This window comes from Pristiophorus japonicus, chromosome 7, assembly GCF_044704955.1.
Source record: "Pristiophorus japonicus isolate sPriJap1 chromosome 7, sPriJap1.hap1, whole genome shotgun sequence".
NCBI lineage: Eukaryota > Metazoa > Chordata > Chondrichthyes > Pristiophoridae > Pristiophorus > Pristiophorus japonicus.
In genome coordinates this window covers 80,396,270-80,421,873 of record NC_091983.1, presented here as the reverse complement: position 1 = coordinate 80,421,873, position 25,604 = coordinate 80,396,270, and the positions used below count along the sequence as shown (strand labels likewise).

Here is a 25,604-nt window from a genome sequence, read left to right as displayed (position 1 = left end):
AAACTCAATTAAAAGCCCTAAAAAGTGTTTAAGTAATAATCAGACTAGTTAGTCTAAAGTTAAGGTTGCCAGAATTAACCCATGATTCACCCAATAATATTGCAATTGTAACCTCACATTTTGGAGAACTCCCTCCATAAAGATATATAAAAAAGCCTAAACAGTTATTTGAAAGGGTAAACCTTTTTACATATTAACTTGTAAAAAATATAAACACTTTAGAAATAATCAATTCACAGCTGAAATTTGTTTTGAAGCATGTAAAGAAAATATGCTAAGAAATGTAACGTTCCAAGTATATTCATGTTGGAACAAGATGGAAATACTGTAGAAGACATTTCTAAAGAAACTCAAATCAAATGCTACTTCATGCACCAATCAAATAGATATATACGAGAATCTTCTGGTTGATAAATAGGACGATTATGTTTGGTTAAAATCAGAAACTTATAGTAATGGCAATTGTTTGTTTGTGGACAGAATCAATAAATGTAAATGATAACTGCTACATACATTTGGTTATGTGTACCATCCATCCCAAGTAATATGTAATTACACTGAAAATTTTACAAATTTGCTGGAATTCTTTGAGGATGTAACGAACAGGGTGGATAAAGGGGAACCAGTGGATGTGGTGTAATTAGACTTCCAGAAGGCATTTGACAAGGTGCCACATAAAAGGTTACTGCACAAGATAAAAGTTCACGGGGTTGGGGGTAATATATTAGCATGGATAAAGGATTGGCCAACGAACAGAAAACAGAGAGTAGAGATAAATGGTTCATTCTAGGGATGGCAATCAGTAACTAGTGGGGTGCTGCAGGGATCAGTGCTGGGACCCCAACTATTTACAATCTATATTAACGACTTGGAAGAAGGGACTGAGTGTAAAGTAGCCAAGTTTGCTGACGATACAAAGATGGGAGGAAAAGCAATGTGTGAGGAGGACACAAAAAAAATCTGCAGAAGGACATAGACAAGCTAAGTGAGTGGGCAAAAATTTGGCAGATGGAGTATAATTTTGGAAAGTGTGAGGTCATGCACTTTGGCAGAAAAAAAATCAAAGAGCAAGTTATTATTTAAATGGAGAAAGATTGCAAAGTGCTGCAGTACAGTGGTACCTGGGGGTACTTGTGCATGAAACACAAAAAGATAGTATGCAGGTACAGCAAGTGATCAGGAAGACGATGGAGTATAAAAGCAGGGAAGTCTTGCTACAGTTGTACAGGGTATTGGTGAGGCAACACCTGGAATACTGCGTACAATTTTGGTTTCCATATTTACGAAAGGATATACTTCTTTGAAGGCGGTTCAGAGAAGGTTCACTAGCTTGATTCGGGAGATGAGGGGGTCAACTTATGAGGAAAGGTTGAGTAGGTTGGGCCTCTACTCATTGGAATTCAGAAGAATGAGAGGTGATCTCATTGAAACGTATAAGATTATGAGGGGGCTCGACAAGGTGGATGCAGAGAGGATGTTTCCACTGATAGGCATAATCTTAGTTTTAAATGGGCGGCCCCTTATTCTGAGATGAGGAGAAATTTCTTCTCTCAGAGGGTTGTAAATCTGTGGAATTCGCTGCCTCAGAGAGCTATGGAAGCTAGGGCATTGAATAAATTTAAGACAGAAATAGACAGTTTCTTAAACAATAAGGGAATAAGGGGTTATGGGAAGCGGGCAGGGAAGTGGACCCCAAGTCCATGATCAGATCTGCCATGGTCGTATTAAATGGCGGAGCAGGCTCGAGGGGCCTTATGGCCTACTCCTGCTCCTATTTCTTTTGTTCTTATGAAAGAAAACTATCCAATTGCAAATCCAGAATTTGAAGGCCATTATGTGAAATTTCCCAAGTAGATTAGAGTCTTATAATTTTGCATAGTCTAGTAGTGTATCCTATTGGACTATCACCTTTCCTGGTCAGTAGTCATGGCTATCCTTTTATATATTTAATTATTACTGTCATCTCACTGTTAATTCTGACTGCAGAGATCGTTTATTGTCCAATTCACTCTACTGAGTCATGGACTCACAAGACAAAGTAAAGTCATTGAAAAACAGCTCTGCTAGAATCATCTTTTTAAAATCAGTACAGGGTACCAGTATTTTATTTCCTTTTAAAAACTTGCACATTCAGGTTCTATCTTCCCTGAAAAAATAACTGTCAAATTAGTGGTTGTTGAAGAACATAAGAAATAGGAGCAGGACTGGCCATTTGGCCCCTCGAGCCTGCTCCGCCATTCAGTAAGATCATGGTTGATCTGATCATGGACTCAGCTCCACTTCCCATAACCCTTTACTTCCTTATCGCTCAAATGTCTATCTCCACCTTAAATATATTCAATGACCCAGCCTCCACAGCTGTCTGGGGCAGAGAATTCTATAGATTTACAACCCTCAACTCCGTTTTAAATGGATGGCCCCTTATTCCAAGACTATGTCCCCTAGTCTTAGTTTCCCCTATGAGTGGAAATATCCTCTCTGCATCCACCTCGTCGAGCCCCCTCATTATCTTATAAGTTTCAATAAGATCACCTCATTCTTCTGAACACCAATTGGTATAGGCCCAACCTACTCAACCTATCCTCATAAATCAACCTCCTCATCTCCGGAATTAACCTAGTGAACCTTCTCTGAACAGCCTCCAATGCAAGTATATCCTTCCTTAAATAAAGAGAACAAAACTGTACGCGATACTCCAGGTGTGGCCTCACCAATACCCTGTACAGTTGTAGCAGGACTTCTCTGCTTTTATATTCTATCCCCCTTCCAATAAAAGGCCAACATTCCATTTGCCTTCCTGATTACTTGCTATACCTGCATACTAACCTTTTGTGTTTCATGCACAAGGACCCCATCTCCTTTTCCTTTCTGTCTGTCCTTCTGAATTGTCAAATATCCCTGAATATTTAGTTCCCAGACCTGGTACCTTGCAACCACGTCTCTGTAATGGCTAACATCAGTTCTTTCAACCCTTACCTATATCAAAACATTTGTGCTATGGTGACATAGCCATAATAACTCCACATAGTGTGATTGCCTAACCAATCTCATATTTTGATACATACAATCATTGGCAGTTACTCTGAGGTAAGTTTAGTCTAGGAATAGCATAGCTAGCATATAATTTACAAAACCTTGAAATCGTAACTTTTGTCATTATCCTTATAGAGATTTATGCCATACGTCAAGATTATTATATTGGATATGTCAGATGACAGCAATTTCGGGGAGAAACAAAATGTGAAAACAAAATGTGAAAAAAAAAACCTGCAAATGCTGAAAATTTTTAAAAACAGAAAATACCAAAAGAAAAGGCTCATCTGCATCAATAAAGAGAAAAGACAAATTAATGTTTTGGGTGTAACCTATTGTATTCTGACAATAGGTTACATCTGAAATATTAACCAATCTTAACTTTACAGATGCTGATGGACCTGATGTGGCTGTTTTAGCAATAGTGCTTGAGAGAGTTATGCTAACCCACCTTGAATAGTTTATTTTTGTAAACCACAGCTATTCTTGTGTGGAATCTATTTAAAACACAAACTTTGATACCTACTTAAATAATGGCTTCCCACTTCCCTATATCCTCCATTTACACAGAAATAACATTGGTGGCTAGTTGATACTATTAGTGCGTCATGCCTTCTACGGGTCAGAGTCACAGAGCCCACTCTGCGATTAATGGACACACTGTTTAAATTAAGGAATTCTGCAAGATAAAGCCCAAAATGGAGATAAGCAGGAAGAGTTAACAGAATAATACCGAGAGATGACTGCGCATGCATAAAGACGTACACACGAGAGGAAAAGTGTGCCCTTGGGAAGAAAATATTTACTGGTGAACAAAGAGAAAAGTGTTGTCGAATGTCCAGTAACACTGAAATAATTTTAACAGGAGCACACAAGTTAGTAAGCCACCGACAACTCCATTATTGCAAACTCAATTAAATGCGACATAAGAGAGATAATTCTATGGGACATAGCTGATCATAGGCAGGGGTTCAACTAATCAACTGCTAGAAATTTGAAACAAAAACTAAGATCAGCTAAGCTGGATATCAGATTTCTAAAACACGGCCCAAAGCTTAATAACTGATTCGAGTTGAATATTCAAAAATACTGGAGCTTGTAACTTGTAAAGTAACAAATTCCATGCCACTCAAGCTTCAATTCAATAGTAAGTCAAGTCTATTAGACTAGAACAGGATAAGTTAAAGATAAGAGGCAGAATAAAAGGCGGACAATATTAAACAAATGAAGTGAAATAAAATTCAGAAATTCAAATTCAAAAACTGGCAGAAGAGAATTAAAGCTCTCCTACTTTTACTTGTAATTCATAAAATCATAACATAGGAGGCTATTCGGCCCATCTTGCCTGCGCCAGCTCTTTAAAAGAGCTATTCAATTAGTCCCACTTCCCAGCTCTTTTCCCACAGCCCTCTATTTTTTTAAATCTTAAAGTATTTATCCAATTCCCTTTTGAACATTACTATTGAATCTGCTTCCACCACCCTTTCAGGAAGTGCATTCCAGATCACAACTCACTGTGTAAAATAAATTCTCATGGTGCTTCTGGTTCTTTTGCCAATCACCTTAAATCTGTGTCCTCTGCCACTCGAAACAGTTTCACCATATTTACTCTTATTAAAACCTTTCATTATTTTGAACACTTCTATCAAATCTCCTCTTAACCCTCTTTGCTCTACCTCCATATATGAAGTCCCTCAGCACTGATTCTAGTACATCTTTTCCACACCCTCTCTAAGGCCTTGCCAATCTTCATAAAGTGCGGTAGTTAGTAATTATTTATTATATTTGAAAGTGTGCCTACATTTATAAACTCTGGTGCTTTTGTTACTCTGCACATAGCACAGGTGTACTGATCAGCTGAACTAAGAACGTAAGAATGCAAGAAAGATAATTTAATGTTCCATGCAAGATTCAAAATAACAACTTTTACCATCAACGCTGACAAAAAGCCCTTAACCTTTTTTCCCCCTCTGTTGAACTGGGAATCGCTGTGCTAGGTGACAGAATAAAACACAATATAACTTGTAACTGTTCAGCCTCACAAACATTTTGAGCAGAGATCTCCTTTGCTTAGAAAGGTTTCGAACAAAAACATATTTTTTCACCAACCTCAGCTTTGCACAGCACAGCTTCCAGTTGGAACAGGTTTATTTTACTGAGCTTTATTGCCCCAAATCTCACCAGTGCCATCCTTAAAGCACTTCTTCAAACCCTTTGCTTCTTTTTATTCATTCACAGGATGTGGTCGTCACTGGCAAGGCCGGCATTTATTGCCCATCCCTAATTGCCCACGAGAAGGTGGTGGTGAGTTGCCTTCTTGAATTGCTGCAGTCATGTGGTGAAGGTACTCCCACAGTGACTTTGTTGTAGCGGTTCTGGTACCACAGAGAGGCTTGCTAGACCATTTCAGAGGGCAGTTAAGAGTCAACCACATTGCATATGTCACATGTAGGCTAGATTTGGCAGATTTCCCTCCCTAAAGAACATTAGTGAATCAGATGGGTTTTTACAACAATTCAGTAGTTTCATGATCACCATTACGGATACTAGCTATTATATACCAAACTTATTTAATTGCCGTGGATCATTAGTCCAGGTGTCTGGATTACTAGTCCAGTAATGTAACGACTATACTATCGTTCCCGTATATCTTTTCTTAAGTAATCTGAAGAGCAACTGACCAAGTATGACATCAGTAATGCTTTTACAAGTGTCATTATTACTTCCTTGGACCTACACTTTATGGATCTATTTGCACAGCTTACACTATTTACACATCTTGAAGTTAGTTACTTCTCTTGAAAACTGCTGCCATAAAACACAACACTGTCAAAATTTAGTCAAGAAGAAAATTAAGCTTTTCTTGCTGAATCTTATTTAGTGATCTACCTAGACTTAAATATTTTAAAGACAAAATAGGAAAGTAAACTGCAAGAGCTAAACTGTGAAAGATGAAGAAGGCACAAAACTTTACAATTCAAAACCTGATGTATACAAGAGGAAGAAACAGATCGTATGAAAAAGTAGCTTGGTGGCAAACCATATTAATGTATATAAACAGTAATTGTCTTCTGCAACATTCTCTAATCTGGTTGCTAAAGGGAGCTGCCGAACTGTGTCAAAAGTCCATCTCCAGCGAAGGAAAAAAAGTTGAGATCAAGAAAATCTGTGCTATTCCTAGCAAGTAGTCAGAAGGAGGAGAGAAATTAAAATGAAGATGGGTTATCATAAATCCCATCCTTCCCAGACTCTTATGATTAATGTAGAAAAAGAGTAAAGAAATGTTGTTACATGACCACCATCACTTTGAATTTAAGTTAAGGTTACTTAAAAAAACTCTAAAAATTTAAGTAATTGCCTGGAGCCAAGATTAAAGGCAAGATTTAACTTATGAAACATCTTTTTCTGCAGTTTAAAACAAAAAATGTATGGATCAACAAAACTATAAATGTCTAACTCTTCTTTTTAAGACTCACTATTACATTCCACCAACACTTCAACTTGGGGAAAACAGTCCAGTGACATCTGCTGATTTACTTGTGGCTAGGAATGCCACTTGTCAATTTCCCAGCAGGAAGGGTTAGACCTTCCACAGCAATCATGTTATTAAGCAAATACTCACCTAGTGGCTCAACCAAGAAATGGGGTAGTTCAAATGGGAAAGTCAAAATGATGGTTGTGTTTACGATTCCAATTAGGCTCTTGGAAGTCTGACATTCACTAGGGTTGATTCAATTTGATATCCAAGTTAATTGTCTATGCATGGGTTATTTTGAGCAGAGGAATGGGGTGGGGGAAAAGAGGTGCCAAAATTCAGAACTGGTGAAAATCTTTAAATAAAAACATACTTTGTCTTAGCTATAAAATGCCAGTTTGTTTCAGCTAAACCTATTATTTAGTTGAAGCACTGAACTTTACCAGGCTGTTGCAAAGGTTTTAAACCTTAGAACATTCTGATGTGCTTTGTGTCCAACTCTGTACATGTTGCTTAATCCCAAATCACTCATCGATGAGGACTAACCTGATGCTGGGAGCTGTAGTCAAAAAGACCTACAGCTGCTGCTGCTGAAGAGTCCATGGATACTTGACTGCTTGAATAGTCAAACTGCAAATGATCTAGGCCAACTGTGGCCTCAATGGTGTCTAAATTTTGAGTGTCAGAATTATGAAACTCTTCTCCAGGTGGCTTATTTGCTGTGGCATTGGACAATTGGCCTAAACCTTCTGTGTTCTGGTTAGAACCGAGGCGTTCAACCACTTCAGTGGGAGAGGCTTGACGGCTTCCAGGAGTACGACTGTGCAGCATAAAAATACAAATGTGGGTTTATAGTTTTTTGTTAAATGCAGCACACTTGCATGTGCACACACAAACACATAGATATATATATATATACACATTTTTTTTTTAATAGTCAACAATTTTGAAGAATTATTAAAAAGCTCCTTAAAATAAAATTTAATGGGCTGTTCACAGCATGGTGTTAATATTTCAGCAATCTTTAAATATAATTCCAAATGTTATTGGATGTTGGGAGCAAATAAAGGGAGCCTCTGTACGTTTTAAATTTACTCTGTCAAATCCAAATTAGGAATATAACTGTGAATGTGTTTACTGCAAATTACTTCTTAGTAGTATTACTGCAAACAAACAGATGAAACAAATAGATTAAGTGCAGTTGTCCTTATTCCTTGAATGACATTCTCCACATATCCTGGAGATCATGTCCTGACATCAGTAAACTACACCATCACTCCCCAGAAGGATTTGTACACCTACCCGTTTATAAGCACTTTGGGCTCATGTCTTGATGCTCACCCCAAGCAAATTTTCCTTCCAATCTAGGAATTTCTTTCTTATGGAATATAGTCCATTAACATTATTTGCTGCATATTTTCTTTGAATCAGAAAAGATCCTGAGGGAAAACTCCATGCCTATTAGCTGCCAAAGAGTGATAAAGTGCTTTGCAGGTCATAATGGTTTTCTATGTCTGTTGGAAAACTTTCTATGCTAGTTGCAGCAATCAACTAACCACTGCTGGCATAATATCTATTTACCAGACGGAAGACCTTGAAATGTTAATCTATGCACCGATCAGTAAAGCACAACTCGCATTCTACTTCTGATTTAAATGGGGCAGAGAAGAATAACTGAAAATCAGCACTTGTGCAACCTGAACCATTTCAGGCACTTTTACACAAAAACTCCGGCTTCTTTTACTTTCCTTCCAACTAAGATAAATAGCAACATAATGGGCACGCAGTTTCAGACTTGAAGCAGCCATTAAGCAATTAAGCCAAATTTTAATTGGAGAAAAATTATCAATCCTACAAAATAAAACTGCTTTCATAAATCAGTACCCAACTAAATTGTCACTAGCTAACCATTTTACAAAATGGATGGCATGGGCAACTGAATGATCTGACACTGAGCTCAAGACTTCTAACTATTGCCAGTAATTCAATGAAAATATTTTCTTTAGGCCTTATCATCAGGCCAAGAGAGTGAACTTACTGTTGAACAGACATTACCTCACTTAAATCATGGGCAATTAATCTTTCCCTGTAGTCTTCCTTATTTCAAATTAAATGGGAGAAGATGCTAAAAACTTCCCTGCATAACCATCTGAAAAGGCTATTTGATGGTTTCGGCAATATTTTCATTGGTCTAAAATAAGTTCTCGTTTTAACAGGACATTATCAAAAATGTTATTTTCCATACATCTCTACTCAAGAAGGCCCAGTCCACACCTTCAATTGGAAGATCTACTTGCTCGAGTGTACCATTCACTTGGCTCAAGATATCTGGCATTACAATGCTGCATTCTTTTTAGGCTTTTGTTTTCTAAGTTTCCCCTAAACTTATTGGGAAACTGTATATTTATAATCGAGAAAGATAGCAAATATAGATGGATCATTTTCGTTAGCAATGCAAGTTTCAAAACCCAGATTTGGCAGAACAGTTCTGCCATCAGAAAAAAAACGTGTGTCTAATGACCAAGATAGTGGATGAAACTTGAAATATGTGCACTGGGGCAGTAAAATATGAAACATATTTTTAAAAAGAATTTAAGCACTGAACATGGTGGAGCCATGTACGATTTAAGAAGGTTACATCATGTAGCAGAGGATGGAAAGAGGCAATGTGACTTAAAGCACCTTTAAAGCAGTAAGTGAACTATCATTCTCTGTGAAAATTACCATCAAAACATGATCCAAGTTATGGAGAAAAACAAACCAAAGCAGAAATCTTCAATTTTCCAAAAGACAATTATCTAATGAAAAATGCTGTCATAAAAAGAGATTCTTACAATTAGTACTAGCTGACAACTTACATACTTAGTATAATGGAACAGAGTTGTTAGCACAAAAGTTGTTTGGTTTAAGTTTTCAGAGTTTAATCTATTTCTTTTACTATCATTTGACTATCTCTAGGTTTTAATTAGAATTAGCCATGCCAGCAGAAGCTAATCTTGAAACTTCAAAAAGCTTCAGATGAAGCCTACAGCTTTTATGGCTGGGTTACAATGGCAACTTTGTCTTGGCCTGTTCCCTATAGTTGGAAGGGTGATCCCTAAACCACTCTCATATGGCCCTAGTTGGTTTGTTAAGAGAGGCATTGCTATAAGTCCTGGGAACAGACTGCCTGTCCTCTTGACCAGAGGACACTTCATTTAGGAAGATAAATCCAATAGTTCAGTAACCTTCACAAAATTTACAAATACCAAAATGAGGCACTTACTTGAAGTCTTTGCAGTCTGTATCTATTCCATTCTGCAAAACTAGCCCATTAGTTTTGGAAATATCATCATCTCCTTGTTTCAGATCTCTATTTTTATCTTCCTCGAATGGTGATGATTTCCCTTTCTGATCAGCCTTCTCATTCTCATCAGGCTCAGTGTCTCCAGCACCCTAATGAAACAAAGCCACTAAGGCAGGCGTACTACAGAAGTAAACTGTTCAGTATCCTCATCATCAGTTTACAGGCACCGCCGATAACAGGATATTTTCATGCAGAAGCTTCCTATATATTTAAAAATGTCTAATAGGTATGCTCAGATAAAGGTTTATTTTCTCTCAATGAATACTGGCATTAACATATGACAAGTGGAGCCATACGGACCAGGAAAGCCCCAGGTTCAATCCCCAGTCTGTTCTAGGCTAGCAGATCTCAGCTGGAATAATGGTAGGACTACTAAAATTCGCCTCAGTTAACCTTGGTTAAAATTAGCTCTGGCACCTGATCATAATCCAGCAACCTCTCCAGAAAATCTGTGTGGGAATGTTGGGCCAATCTTACTTTGTTTTTCTATTCTGTTCCTTACAACTTCCTGATCTTTTTACAAAAATTTTACTTCCCTATCTTTGAAAAGCATCTCTTTAAAATTCTGTTCCTTTTTTCTTCATAGGTTATGTTCCCTTATTTTAAGTGTTGCCTTGTCCTTTGAGTCTTGCTTTTGTAACTCTTTTCTGTTTTTATTTTATATAATCCTTATTCGTGAGTTTTGTACTTTGTCTTTTAATTTGCATAATTTCTTTCTTTCATGATTTCTTCTAATATGGAATATTTATCTTAATATGCTGACATCTATTCTACAAAAACATTTCTGAATGCTCATGTGCATAAAGATATTTCAAAGTGCTTTACAGTAAGGAGAAAACTAAATAGTGGGCACCAACAAGGAGGAAAAAATGGCGGGGGGGAGGGTAGAAAAAGAGGGGAATTGTTCGCCGTTTTTCCTAAATGTTTCTTTTTTTTTTTTAAAACACACATGCATGGCTGTGCCAATGGCATTCACTATTACATTTTACTGAAATGATATCAACAGCCCTACATTTGGAGGTATTGGCTCTAACTAAAGCAAGGTTCCAAGGGCACTTGCCACTATTCTGTACGTCAGACAAATAGCCATTCTCCATGCATGACTCTAAACCGGCAGCATCACAGGCTATTCAATGTTGTAGGGCTGAGCCTGATCCTGTCTCCCAAAACCACAGAAATGCACTTCCAGCAAGGGTCACCAGATAGCGATTAGTAGTAGGAACCCTAGCTAATTTCCTGCTTCCTAAGAACATAAGAATTAGGAGCAGGAGTTGGCCAGCTCTGCCATTCAAGAAGATCATGGCTGATCATCGACCTCAACTCCACTTTCCCGCCCAATTTCCACATCGCTGAATTCCTCGAGAGTCCAAAAATCCATCGTTCTCAACCTTGAATATACTCAACAACTCAGCATCCACCGCCCTTTGGGGTAGGGAATTCCTAAGATTCACAACCTTCAGTGAAGAAATTCCTCCTAATCTCAGTCTTAAATAGCCTGGGACTATGCCCCCTAGTTCTAGACTCTCCAGCCAGGGGGAAACAACCTCTCAGCATCTACCTTGTCAATCCCCCTCAGAATCTTATATATTTCAATAATTTAACCTCCCAGTCTTCTAAATCCAGAGAGCATGGGCCCAATTTATTCAATCTCTCCTCATAAGACAACCCTCTCATCCAGGAATCAATTTCGTGAACCTTTCTTGCACTGCCTCCAAGGCAAGAATATCCTTCCTCACAAACACCAAAATTGTGTACAGTACTCCAGATGTGGTCTCACCAAAGCCTTGTATAATTGTTTACTCTTGTACTCAAACCCCTTTGCAATAGAGGCCAACATGTCTTCCTAATTGCTTGCTGGACCTGCTTGCTAAGTGTGTTTCCTGTACAAGGACACCTAAATCTCTCTGAACACCAACATTTAATAGTTTCTCACCATTTAAAAAAATATTCTGTTTTTCTATTCTTCCTACCAAAGTCAATAACTTCACATTTCCCCACATTATATGCCATATGCCACCTTATTGCTCACTAACTTAACCTATCTATATCCCTTTGCAGGCACGTTGTATCTTCCTCACAGCTTACTTTCCCACCTAGCTTTGTATCATCAGTAAACTTACACTCAATCCCTTCATCCAAGTCATTATATAAATTGCATTAATATAAGAATGCAAAAGGCAGGAGGCAACAGAGCAGAGTAGCACTGGGGTAAGTAAACCACAAGGTGATAGGAAGGGACAATATGTATGAATATAAAGGGGCTGCAGGAGGGGTCAAAACTAAAAATCATGGTTTAAAAACTAGTATTAAAACACTACCTAAACGCATGCAGCATTCGAAATAAAGTAAATGAGTTGACGGCACAAATCATTACAAATGGGTATGATTTGGTGGCCATTACAGAAACGTGGTTGCAGGGGGTGCCAAGACTGGGAATTAAACATACATGGGTATCTGACAATTCGGAAAGATAGACAAGAAGGGAATGGAGGTGGGGTAGCTTTGTTAATAAAGGATGATATCAGGGCAGTTGTGAGAGACGATATTGGCTCTAATGAACAAAATGTTGAATCATTGTGGGTGGAGATTAGAGATAGTAAGGGGAAAAAGTCACTGGTGGGCGTAGTTTATAGGCCCCCAAATAATAACTTCACGGTGAGGCGGGCAATAACCAAGGGAATAATGGAGGCATGTGAAAAAAGGAACGGCAGTAATCATGGGGGATTTTAACCTACATATCGATTGGTCAAATCAAATCGCACGGGGTAGCCTTGAGGAGTAATTCATAGAATGCATACGGGATTGTTTCTTAGAACAGTATGTTACAGAACCTACAAGGGAGCAAGCTATCTTAGTTCTGGTCCTGTGTAATGAGACAGGAATAATAAACGATCTCCAAGTAAAAGATCCTCTCAGAATGAGTGATCACAGTATGGTTGAATTTGTAATACAGATTGAGGGTGAGGAAGTAGTGTCTCAAACGAGCGTACTATGCTTAAACAAAAGGGACTACAGTGGGATGAGTGCAGAGTTGGCTAAAGTAGACTGAAAACAGACTAAACGGTGGCACAATTGAGGAACAGTGGAGGACTTTTAAGGAGCTCTTTCATAGTGCTCAACAAAAATATATTCCAGTGAAAAATAAGGGCGGTAAGAGAAGGGATAACCAGCCGTGGATAACCAAGGAAATAAAGGAGAGTATCAAATTAAAAACCAATGCGTCTAAGGTGGCCAAGGTTAGTGGGAAACTAGAAGATTGGGAAAATTTTAAACGACAGCAAAGAATGACTAAGAAAGCAATAAAGAAAGGAAAGATAGATTACGAAAGTAAGCTTGCGCAAAACATAAAAACAGATAGTAAAAGCTTTTACCGATATATAAAATGGAAAAGAGTGACTAAAGTAAATGTTGGTCCCTTAGAAGATGAGATGGGGAATTTAATAATGGGAAATGTGGAAATGGCTGCAATCTTAAACAATTATTTTGCTTCGGTCTTCACAGTGGAAGATACAAAAACCATGCCAAAAATTGCTGGTCACAGGAATGTGGGACGGGAGGACCTTGAGACAATCACTATCACTAGGGGGGTAGTGCTGGATAGGCTAATGGGACTCAAGGTAGACAAGTCCCCTGGTCCGGATGAAATGCATCCCAGGGTATTAAAAGAGATGGCGGAAGTTATAGCAGATGCATTCGTTATAATCTACCAAAATTCTCTGGACTCTGGGGAGGTACCAGTGGATTGGAAAGCAGCTAATGTAACGCCTCTGTTTAAAAAAGGGGGCAGACAAAAGGCAGATAACTACAGACCGGTTAGTTTAACATCTATAGTGGGGAAAATGCTTGAAGCTATCATTAAGGAAGAAATAGCGGGACATCTAGATAGGAATAGTGCAATCAATCAGACGCAACATGGATTCATGAAGGGGAAATCATGTTTAACTAATTTACTGGAATTCTTTGAGGATATAATGAGCATGGTGGATAGAGGTGTACCGATGGATGTGGTGTATTTAGATTTCCAAAAGGCATTCGATAAGGTGCCACACAAAAGGTTACTGCAGAAGATAAAGGTACGCAGAGTCAGAGGAAATGTATTAGCATGGATCGAGAATTGGCTGGCTAACAGAAAGCAGAGAGTCGGGATAAATGGGTCCTTTTCGGGTTGGAAATCGGTGGTTAGTGGTGTGCCGCGCCGCAGGGATCGGTGCTGGGACTACAACTGTTTACAATATACATAGATGACCTGGAAGAGGAGACAGAGTGTAGTGTAACAAAATTTGCAGATGACACAAAGATTAGTGGGAAAGCGGGTTGCGTAGAGGACACAGAGAGGCTGCAAAGAGATTTAGATAGGTTAAGCGAATGGGCTAAGGTTTGGCAGATGGAATACAATGTCGGAAAATGTGAGGTCATCCACCTTGGGGGAAAAAAAACAGTAAAAAGGAATATTATTTGAATGGGGAGAAATTACAAATGCTGCGGTGCAGAGGGACCTGGGGGTCCTTGTGCATAAATCCCAAAAAGTTAGTTTTCAGGTGCAGCAGGTAATCAGGAAGGCGAATGGAATGTTGGCCTTCATTGCGAGAGGGATGGAGTACAAAAGCAGGGAGGTCCTGCTGCAACTGTACAGGGTATTGGTGAGGCCGCACCTGGAGCACTGCGTGCAGTTTTGGTCACCTTATTTAAGGAAGGATATACTAGCTTTGGAGGGGGTACAGAGACGATTCACGAGGCTAATTCTGGAGATGAGAGGATTACCTTATGATGATAGATTGAGTAGACTGGGTCTTTACTCGTTGGAGTTCAGAAGGATGAGGGGTGATCTTATAGAAACATTTAAAATAATGAAAGGGATAGAGGCAGAGAGGTTGTTTCCACTGGTCGGGGAGACTAGAACTAGGGGGCACAGCCTCAAAATACGGGGGAGCCAATTTAAAACCGAGTTGAGAAGGAATTTCTTCTCCCAGAGGGTTGTGAATCTGTGGAATTCTCTGCCCAAGGAAGCAGTTGAGGCTAGCTCATTGAATGTATTCAAATCACAGATAGATAAGATTTTTAACCAATAAGGGAATTAAGGGTTACGGGGAGCGGGCGGGTAAGTGGAGCTGAGTCCACGGCCAGATCAGCCATGATCTTGTTGAATGGCGGAGCAGGCTCGAGGGGCTAGATGGCCTACTCCTGTTCCTAATTCTTATGTTCTTATGTTCTTAAATAGCTGAGGCTCAGGCACTGATCTTTGCGGCACTCACTAGTTAAAGCCAGTCCTCCTGACCCTTTTATGCCTACTCTATTTTCTGTCAGATAACCAATCCTCTATCCATTGTAATATATTACCCCAACCCCACGAGCCCTTATCTTGCATAACAATCTTTTATGTAGCACCTTATCGATTGTCTTTTGGAAATCCCAACATTCTACATCCACTGGTTCCCCTTTATCCACCCAGCTAGTTACATTGTCAAAAAACTCTAAAATTTGTTGAACATGATTTACCTTTTATAAACCATTCTAGAATCTAGGGAATTTTGGAAGATCACAACCAATGCATTCACTATCTCTGCAGCCACCTCTTTTAGAACCCGAGGATGTACGCCATCGGATTCAGAAGATTTGTCGGCTTTTAGTCCCATTAGTTTCTCAAGTACCTTTCTCTACTGATCTTAATTACTTTACTGCTTTTAATTACTTTAAGTTCCTCTCTCATTGGCACCTTCGCTCCACACTATTTTTGGTATTTTTGTGTTTTCTACTGTCAAGACAGATTCAAAATATTTGTTTAACGTTTCTACCATTTCCTTATTCCTCATTATAATTTCTCCTGTCTCAGTCTGTAAGGGACCAGCACTTACTTTTGCTACTCTTCCTTTTTACATACTTGTAGAAGATCTTACAATCTGTTTTAATATTTCTTGCTAGTGTACTCATTATATTGTCTCCATTTTTATCATTTTTTTGGTTATCCTTTGCTGGTTTCCAAAACTCACCCAGACATCAGGCTTACTACTGTTCTATGCGACATTATTCTAATACTATCCTTAACTTCTTTACAAAAGCAAAATATTGCAGATGCTGGACTCTGAAATAAAAACAGAGAATGCTGGAAATCTCAGCGGGTCAGGCAGCATCTGGGAGAGAAAAACAGTTGACGTTTCGGGTCGACGACCCTTCGTCAGAACTGTCGAATGTTCGAAAAGAACAGATTCTTAAGCACTGAAAGAGGATGGGGAAGAACAAAAGGGAAGGTCTGTGATAGGCAGGAGAGATTAGAGACACAAAAGGGATGATGGGCCAAATTGAAATGGTAATGACAGAAGTTAGAAAAAAATCAATCTGGAGGTGTGAATGGCGTAGTAATGACCAGCTCCCATTATAGACAAAGGGAACAAAAAAAAAGGGGGAAAAAACATAAGATTGGGGGTGGGGGGGGAGAGGGAGCCAAAGGTGGCCAGAGGTATGCTCTGGAATTGTTTAACTCTATGTTGAGTCCAGAAGGCTGTAAAGTGCCGAAATGAAAGATGAGGTGCTGTTCCTCGAGCTTGCGTTGAGCTTCATTGGAACAGTAGGGGAGTCCGAGAACGGAGATATCAGAGTGAGAGTGGAGTGGAAAATTAAAGTGACAGGCGACCGGAAGCTCAGGATCACACTTACGGACTGAACGGAGGTATTCAGCAAAGCGGTCACCCAATCTACCCCAATGTAGAGACCACCACATCAGGAGCAGTGAATACAGTATATTAAATTGAAAGTAGTACGAGTAAATTGCTGTTTCACCTCAAAGGAGTATTTGGGGCCCTAGATAGTGGGAAGGGAGATGGTAAAAGGGCAGGTATTGCATCTCCTGCGCTTATACAGGAAGGTGCCATAGGAAGGGGAGGTGGTGCTGAGGGTGACTGTGGTATGGACCAGGGTGTCGCGGAGGGAGCCGAGAGGAGAGGGGAGGGAAAGATGTGATTAGTGATGGGATCGCGCTGGAGGTGGCGGAAATGGCGGAGGATGATCCATTGAAGTGGAGGCTAGTGGGGTGAAAGGTGGAGACAAGGGGGACCCAATCATGGCTCTGAGAGGGAGGGTAAGAGGTGACAGCAGAGGTATGGGAAATAGAACAGACATGGTCGAGGGCCATGTTAACCACAGCGGAGTGGAATCCTCTGATGAGGATAAAGCAAGACATGTATGTCAGAGGCATTAGTGTGAAAGGTGGCGTCGTCAAAGCAGATGCAATGGAGACGGAGAAACTGTGAGAATGGAATGGAGTCCTTACAGGATGCGGGGTGGGAGGAAGTGTAGTCCAGGTAGCTGTGGGAGCCAGTGGGCTTATAGTGGATATTGCTCGTAAGTCTAATCCCAGAAATAGACAGAGAGAAGTCGAGGAAGGGAAGGGAAGAGTCGGAGATGGATGAAGGTGAGGGAAGAGTGGAAATTGGATGCAAAGTGAATGAAATTTTCAAGTTCAGGGCGAGAGCAAGAAACGGCACCAATACAGTCATCAATGTACCAGAAAAAGAGGTAAGAGAGGGGACCCGAATAGGACTGGAATGAAGAATGTTCCACATATCCCACGAAAAGGCAGGCATAGCTTCTTTAGTTAGACATGGGGGGGATCACTTTTTCCGTGGAGCTTTTATTTCTCAATGGGATTTATATTCGTCAAGAATTTTGGAATATTTCTTTAAATGTTTGCCACTGCTTATCGACTGTCATACCTTTTAATCAAGTTCCACAATCTACCTTAGCCAACTTGCCCCTCATACCTATGGAATTAGCTTTATTTAAGTGTAAATAGTTTAATGAAATTCCATCAAGGTCCTTTACTATGAGATTACTAATTAACCTCGTCTCATTACACAATACAAGATCTAAAATAGCTGGTTGCCTGCTTGGTTCTAAAACATATTGTTCTAAGAAACTATCTCGAATGCATTCCATGAACTTGTCCTCCAAACTACCTATACCAATGTGATTTGTCCCATCTATATGAAGATTCAAGTCCCCCATAATTATTGCATTACCTTTGTTACAAGCTCCTATTATTTCTTGATTAATACTCTGTTCAAGGGTACAGCTACTGTTAGGAGTCCTGTAAACTACCCCCACCAGTGTTTACTGCCCCTTTCTTATCTCCACTTCTATTTCCTGATCTTCCGAGCAGAGATCCTTTCTCACTTCTGTCTTTATGTTATCCTTTATCAGGGCTACCCTCTCCTTTTTCATTCTGCCTGTCTTTTCGAAATGTCACGTAGCCTGGAATATTTAGTTCCCAATCTTGGTCACCTTGCAACCACGTCTCTGTAATGGCTATTAGATCAAACCCATTTATCTTTATTTGTGCCACTAATTCATCTATCTTGTTACGAATGCTTTGTGCACTCAGATAAAGAGCCTTTAATTTTAACTTTTTACCATTATTGCCTACTTTCACCTTATTGGCTGATGCACTACTATGGTTGTGAAGCCAATTCTACCAACCCCTACTCTTCCCTGCCTGTAATGAGCAAGCTGAGCCATCAGGGGAACCAGATTCTGAATTTGAAATTAACAGGAAATCGAGGGAGATCATTACATCATGTCACTGATGTAGTATATTGATATTTGCAGATACACACCTATGTTACTAGTATTGCCATTTTTAAAAGCAGAACTCAGTTTCTTGGGTACCCCAGAGATGATCTTGTAGAGGTATATAAAATAGCAAATGGTTGGAAATGGTATAACATATTACTTAAAATTAACTTGTCGGACTATGCTAAGCGGACAGAGGTTCAAACTTGTAAAATGTATCTTTAGGACTGATATCAGGAAGTTCTTCCATCATGTAGAGAGTGATCAACAGATCAATGCATTGAATGGACTTCCAGATAGTGTGATGGACAAACCTCGGATACAATGAAGAATCAATTAGATACTGCAACAGGGTGCTTCTGGATGGATGAACTAACATGATCTTCCTTATCTGTTAATTGTCTTGAGAATTATTCAAGGGATTTAGCTCGGAGTTAATTAATACTTTACATATTAGAAGTATAAAATCATAGATAGTCCTTGTACAAGCAGCGAATAATTAGATGAGAATTTTTAAACATTTTAAAATGGCAAAAATCAAGGTCTATAAAACAATATGTCTCAACATCACGTGGACTTTTATAGGTGGCATATTTACAAAAAGTTAATTTGAAACAAGTATCGGGACTTGCATTCATCTGGTGCATATTTATTGAGTGCATTCTTTTCAACTAGTCTCCCTTGCACCTTTTTCTGTTACATTTAATCTGAGCTACAGTACCCATTTCAAAATACGAAACGCTAAAACTTTTATTTGATCCCTGTAGCCTGACTTTACGCTGAACTGCCATGTGACTATATTGCAATAAAATATAGGGAACACATCTGCTTTCAGCAACTCCATTTATATACCAGACCAACAAAGGAATGCAGCTTACAAAGATATACTGAGAATGATAGGCACACTTTTTCCTCATATCTTCCCCCTGATTTCCATCAAAATATTGCCTTTTGCATTTTTACACCATGTTTGAAGTCCAAAATGAACCCTGAAAAATCCAGGAATTGTTTTTGAAAATTAAAATCGAAAGCAAGGAGCTTCACAAAAATCTCACAGCTAGCAAGAGGCAATCTTTATCATAGTGCATCTCGACAGCCCTAAAAGGATACTAATTTACACCCCTGCATATATGAAATACTGATCAGAAACCATGTTGCTCGTGGTATCTCAACTTCTGAATTCTGCAGTTATTTTCTTCCCATCTAGGGTCCCTCTCAGATTATACTATTTCTCAATGAAATGGCTGACTTTGCTGTTATGAACTGGTTGCCAAATGTGCAAAATATGGGTGGGTTGACTTGCTCACAGATTTTCCAAACCTCCCCCAAGAAGTGCCGTGAATCCCAGACAAGATCAAGAACTTATCCTGACCAACAGAAAACACATCCGACAACAACTTGGATTTAACGGAGTAAAACATCCCAAGGCACTTCACAGGAGAGTTATCAAACAAAATTTGACACCGAGCCACATAAGGAGATATTAGAGCAGATGAGGTAGGTTTTAAGGAGCGTCTTAAAAGGAGGAAAGTGAGAGAGAGAAAGAGAGGCTTAAGTTGGTAATTCCAGACTTAGGGCCTCGGCAGCTGAAGGCACAGCCGCCAACGGTAGAGCGATTAAAATAGAGGATGCGCAAGAGGCCAGAATTGCATTCATTTACTCCAGTTCTTGACTTTGCCTTCATTAAAATCTTCTACATACAACAAAACTATAATTACACAACAGGACTGATTCACAGTCTCATCAGGTAGGGGGTCTCCTGATACAAGCAGTAAAAAGTATGAATTAACTAATCACTTCTGGTCTTCGTAAGGTCAAGAATAACCTGCATTTATATAATGCCTTTAGCATAGAAAACAGCGCAAGACATCTTCACTGAAAGGTAATCAAGAAATTGAAGGAAAATTTAAAACGGGCGTCCAAGTTTATTGAGGTGGATTTTAAGGAAGAAAGGGAAGTGGGTTAGTGGAGGCAATCAGGGTGGAAACATAAGAACATAAGAAATAGGAGCAGGAGTAGGCCATCTGGCCCCTCGAGCCTGCTCCGCCATTCAATAAGATCATGGCTGATCTGATCATGACTCAGCTGCACTTCCCTGCCCGCAAGGAGGGAGGGTATCTCTGAGAGAAACTCAGGTGGAGCTTGGGGGCAACAGACAATAACGAGTTTAATGGGGGGGGGGGGGCGGGGGGGAAGGAGGTGAAGAGTGTAGTGCTCAAAAGATGATGCCAGGAGTAGGGGGAAGAGACCTCGGTGTAACCAGGCCACACTGCCACAGTGGCCGTTTGGATGGGGCAGGTGCTGGAAAGTATAGCCAGGCTGGAAGTGGACAGATAATCTAGTGCGAAATGCTGAGAGGACCGGCAATTGGTGATTCGGTAGCAGAGTCAGTGGTGGGTGGGGCGAGTGGGAGAGGAAGGAGCTTGGTGAGGTTAACCCCGAGGCACCGTGCCAAGTGAGCAGGTTAGCCAGGGCTGTTGTGGGTCATTGCTTCTATGGAGACAGTGATGGGTGCCTCGATGGGCCCTTTGCAAAAAGCAGAGGCACAGAGGGTAGTCGTGGCTTAAACAAACGTGATTTAAGCTTGTGATGGCCACAGGAGAGTTGGGGTTGGGATTAGGGTGAGCAAATTACTCAGTGGAGAAATGAAAGGTGGTATGTCTAGGTGACAGGAAGGAGAGGAGCCCGAGGAAAAAAAAGGAGATAAAGTAATTGGGTTTTGATCAGGAGTGGCAGCCAAAATGTATATGTGAATGGACAGAGGGAACGCAAAGCTGTCTCAAGAATCTAAGCAGTTCAAACCCTTGTACAGCACTTGTACAATTAAATAATTTAAGGCAAAAAAGGAGCAAGACTGCCATACTTAATTCCAAAATTTCCTGCCATACATAATCAGTTCATTCTCAAATTAAATATACAATTTATTTTATTTAACATTTTCCATGCACAAAGAATCAATTAGTTTACTACCACTGAACCATATTAATAGTACTAAGTCTTCAATTATTCTTCCTACGGATTTGGACATGGGTTTCCTTACACATGGCCAAAAAAACTACATGGAAATACTACAATAGAAACTTTTTTTTTAAGTAAACTGATTGTAACTTCTAATTATGTTGATTTGAATCTGAAAGGATACAAAGCCAGATTGTAGCAGAACGTTAAAAAGCTAATGGAATGCTAAATTTTATGGCAAGAGGTATAGAATATAGAAGTTGAGATGTAACGATGAATCTAAATAAAATCTTAGCGAGATCAGAGTTGTGGAGTACATTATAGGAAGGATGGTGATAGGGTATAGCGTAGATTCACTAGGATGATACCTGATATGAGGAAATACGAATTCAAAGATTTGAAAAATTGGTGCAGTTTCCTTTAGAACAGAGGAGATTATGGGATGATTTGCGGGAGGTGTTTGAAATTATGAAAGGACAGGATTGAATACATAGCAACAAACAGAGAAAGTTTTTTTTTTAAACACAGACTGTTGTAATGGCTGTGGAACGCAGTGTTAGTGATTGATGCAGAGACCATGTCAACATTTACGGATAGGTTAGATAGGTGGTTGAAGGAAAGCAGAACAAAGAGATATATGGGAACAGAGCAGGCAAAGGGGATTAGAGCAACTGCTTATATGGAGGATAAACAGTCACACAGACTGGTTGGGTCGACAAGGCCTATTTCAGTGTAGTTGGTGCTAGACTTGTGTAGTATATGTCTAGTGTTATAGCCCAACCTGATTCTGAAGCAAAGCAGACATTCTTATGTTAGGGAGTCTCAATCTACCGTTCTGGAATCAGACTGGGCTCAAAATTTTCACTATCATCATTCAATATTCAGTATTTAAGCAAACAAGCAGGAAAAAGTAAAAATCATAATTCTTGAACAGTTAAATTTTTTTAATGAATATTAATGAGATTCGCTTCAAGACAGGGTTTAATGCAATTAGGCTTTGTCAGTGGTGGGATTTCGGCAATGGGGAGATGCAGAAAAGGTCAAACGCAGTGAAGCAGAGTGTTCAGAAGGAGGCAGGGAATGTAGAGTTGGAGGAGGTTGTGGAGATATGGTTGGCTATGGCCATGAAGGGATTTAAAGATGAGGGAAAGGATTTTAAATTAAATTTAAGACACTGGATACAGGAAGCCAACGGAGATCAGCAAGGACAGGGATGATCAGCACGGAGACCTGCGTGCAAGACAGGATACACAGCAAAATTTGACACATTTATAAGAGGTTGGAGAGCACGAGGTTTGCAAGGAGATCATAAGAGTACTCAAGTCTAAAGGCAAGAAGGGCTTGTATATGAGGTTCAGCTGCAGAGAGGCTGAGGCACGCAATGCTGCAGAAGTGGAACTAAGTGATGTTTGTGATGGATAGGATATGGAGGTCTGAAACTCAGTTCGGGGTCAAACCGGACAACAAGGTTGCAAACAGACGAGTTCAGGCAGTGAGCATGGCCGTAGGGAGTGTTGGAATTAGTGGCTGGGGAGGAAAGTTTGTGAAGGGGACTGAAGATGATGGCTTCAGTTTTGCCACAGCTGAGCTGGAAGAAATAATGACTCATCTAAGACAGGATGTTCGACAAGCAAACTAATAGCAAAAAAGCAATTGAGGGAGGTGCTAGATAGGTTAAACTGGGTGCCCCGTCGTACATGTGGAAATTGATCCCAGGTCTAGAAAGGATATTGCCAAAGAGCAGCATGTGGATGAAAAGACAGAGAATAGATCGGTGAGAGACACTAGCAATGACGATGCAGGTGAGGGAAGAGAAGCTTTTGTTAAGTAGGAATAAAGTGCAACTTTACTGAGCTGGATGGCAGAGAAGAAAGGAAGGAGGAGCATGACACTATCAATCATGTTAACTACTGCGGGGAGGTCGAAGGATAAGGAGGGATAAAGCACCACCGTAACTACAAGCAATTGCACATTTGCTTCCATATTCACAATCCTATAAAGCAATTTCCAGTGCACTTCGGATGCCTACAGATAAAAACTTGGCAAATTAACAATTCACTTACAATAACAGTTTACTTGCCCAAATGTCACACAAAATGCAAACTTCATCTCAAAAGGTCATTGATGGTTGACAATTAGAATACTTAAATTAGTCTCAATATGCATAAATTCATATAAACAAAATTAATTGCAGGTTAGTTACTTACAAATGGTCCTTTTCTAAAACGAGTATCCAGTTTATCCCCAGGTGACGATCTTAAGACATATTCCACCATGCTTACTCCGAGGCCACCACTTTCAGAACGGGGAGACAGAACAGAGCTGACTTCATTGTTTCCATGAAAACCTTGACCAGGCCTTCTCTGAACCATGATGGGCTGTGACACAGTGTGGTCTGGATAACAGAATAAATTTAAGCATTAGGCAACATTTTGTGTTTATGTTTGCTGAGAACAAAAATGAAAATGAATTAATTCATAGATTTCTATCTAAAATTCTACAAGAAATTAACACAGCTAACAAAAGATTGATGTCGCTCTTGATCCTAAGAGGGACATATAATAATGATGCAAGCAGCTTACTTTACAATAATTTTGAGTATAAAACAAGAAGATAGATGTTATTTCCTTGTAGAGTGGCAGAAATGTGGAACAAAATGGATCTGGATGAATGTCCTGGGTGGAAATGAGATTACATAAGAACATAAGAATTAGGAGCAGAGTAGGCCATACAGCCCCTCTGGCATGCTCTGCCATTCAATAAGAGCATGGCTGATCTTTGACCTCAACTCCACTTTCCCACATGATCCCCATACCCCTTGATTCCCTTAAGAGTCCAAAAATCTCAGCCTTGAATATACTCAATGACTCAGCATCCACAGCCTTTTGCGGTAGAGAATTCCTAAGATTCAAAACCCTCAGTGAAGAAATTCCTCCTCATCTTAGGATAAGGGGTCAGCCATTTAAGACTGAGACTATGTCCCTTAGTTCGAGACTCTGGAGTCAGGGGAAACAACCTTTCAGCATCTACCCTGTCAATTCCCCTCAGAATCTTATGTTTCAATGAGATCACCTTTCATTCTTCTAAACTCCAGAGTATAGGCCCAATCTACACAATCTCTCCTCAAAGGACAACCTTCTCATCCCAGGAATCAATCTAGTGAACCTTCGTCGAACCGCCTCTAAGGCAAGTATATTCTTCCTCAGATAGAGACCAAAACTGGGCACAGTACTCTAGGTGTGGTCTCAGCAAAGCCCTGTATAATTATAGCAATCATAGAAAATATGTGTAGGCCATTCGGCTCTTGGAGCCTGCACTACCATTCAATATGATCATGGCTGATCATGCAACTTCAGTACCCCATTCCTGCTTTCTCTCCATACCCCTTGATCCCTTTAGCCGTAAGGGCCACATCTAATTCCCTTTTGAATATATCTAACGAACTGGCCTCAACAACTTTCTGTGGTAGAGAATGCCACAGGTTCACAATTCTCTGAGTGAAGAAGTTTTTCCTCATCTCGGTCCTAAATGGTTTATCCCTTATCCCTAGACTGTGTCCACTGGTTCTGGACTTTCCCAACATCGGGAACATTCTTCCTGCGTCGAACCTGTCCAATCCCATCATAATTTTATATGTTTCTATGAGATCCCCTCACATTCTTTTAAATTCCAGTGAATATAAGCCTAATCGATCCAGTCTTTCTTCATATGTCAGTCCTGCCACCCCGGGAATCAGTCTGGTGAACCTTCGCTGCACTCCCTCAATAGCAAGAATGTCCTTCCTCAGATTAGGAGACCAAAACTGTACACAATATTCAAGGTGTGACCTCACCAAGGCCCTGTACAACTGCAGTAAGACCTCCCTGCTCCTATACTCAAATCCTCTTGCTATGAAGGCCAACATGTCATTTGACTTCTTCACCGCCTGCTGCTTCTGCATGCCAACTTTCAATGAATGATGTACCATGACACCCAGGTCTTGTTGCACCTCCCCTTTTCCTAATCTGTCACCATTCAGATAATATTCTGCCTTCCTGTTTTTGCCACCAAAGTTGATAACCTCACATTTATCAATATTATACTGCATCTGCCATGCATTTGCCCACTCACCTAACCTGTCCAAGTCACCCTGCAGCCTCTTAGCATCCTCATCACAGCTCACACTGCCACCCAGCTTAGTGTCATCTGCAAACTTGGAGATATTACATTCAATTCCTTCATCTAAATCAT

The 25,604-nt window shown here is 39.9% G+C and overlaps 1 protein-coding gene across 12 annotated transcripts in view; it reads right to left on the bottom strand.

The window, feature by feature from the left end:
* Window positions 1–25,604, bottom strand: part of LOC139267173 (pumilio homolog 2-like) — a 156,694-nt gene that overhangs the window by 48,901 nt on the left and 82,189 nt on the right. For 7 of the 12 annotated variants that reach the window (XM_070885094.1, XM_070885087.1, XM_070885093.1 and 4 more), the window contains 3 exons: window positions 23,582–23,769; window positions 9,774–9,943; window positions 7,055–7,337 (listed from right to left, as the gene is read on the bottom strand). In XM_070885094.1, coding sequence (XP_070741195.1) covers window positions 7,055–7,337; window positions 9,774–9,943; window positions 23,582–23,769 — 641 coding nt within the window. The remainder of the gene's footprint in view (window positions 1–7,054; window positions 7,338–9,773; window positions 9,944–23,581; window positions 23,770–25,604) is intronic. The other 5 variants (XM_070885086.1, XM_070885089.1, XM_070885088.1 and 2 more) reach the window with 2 other exon arrangements.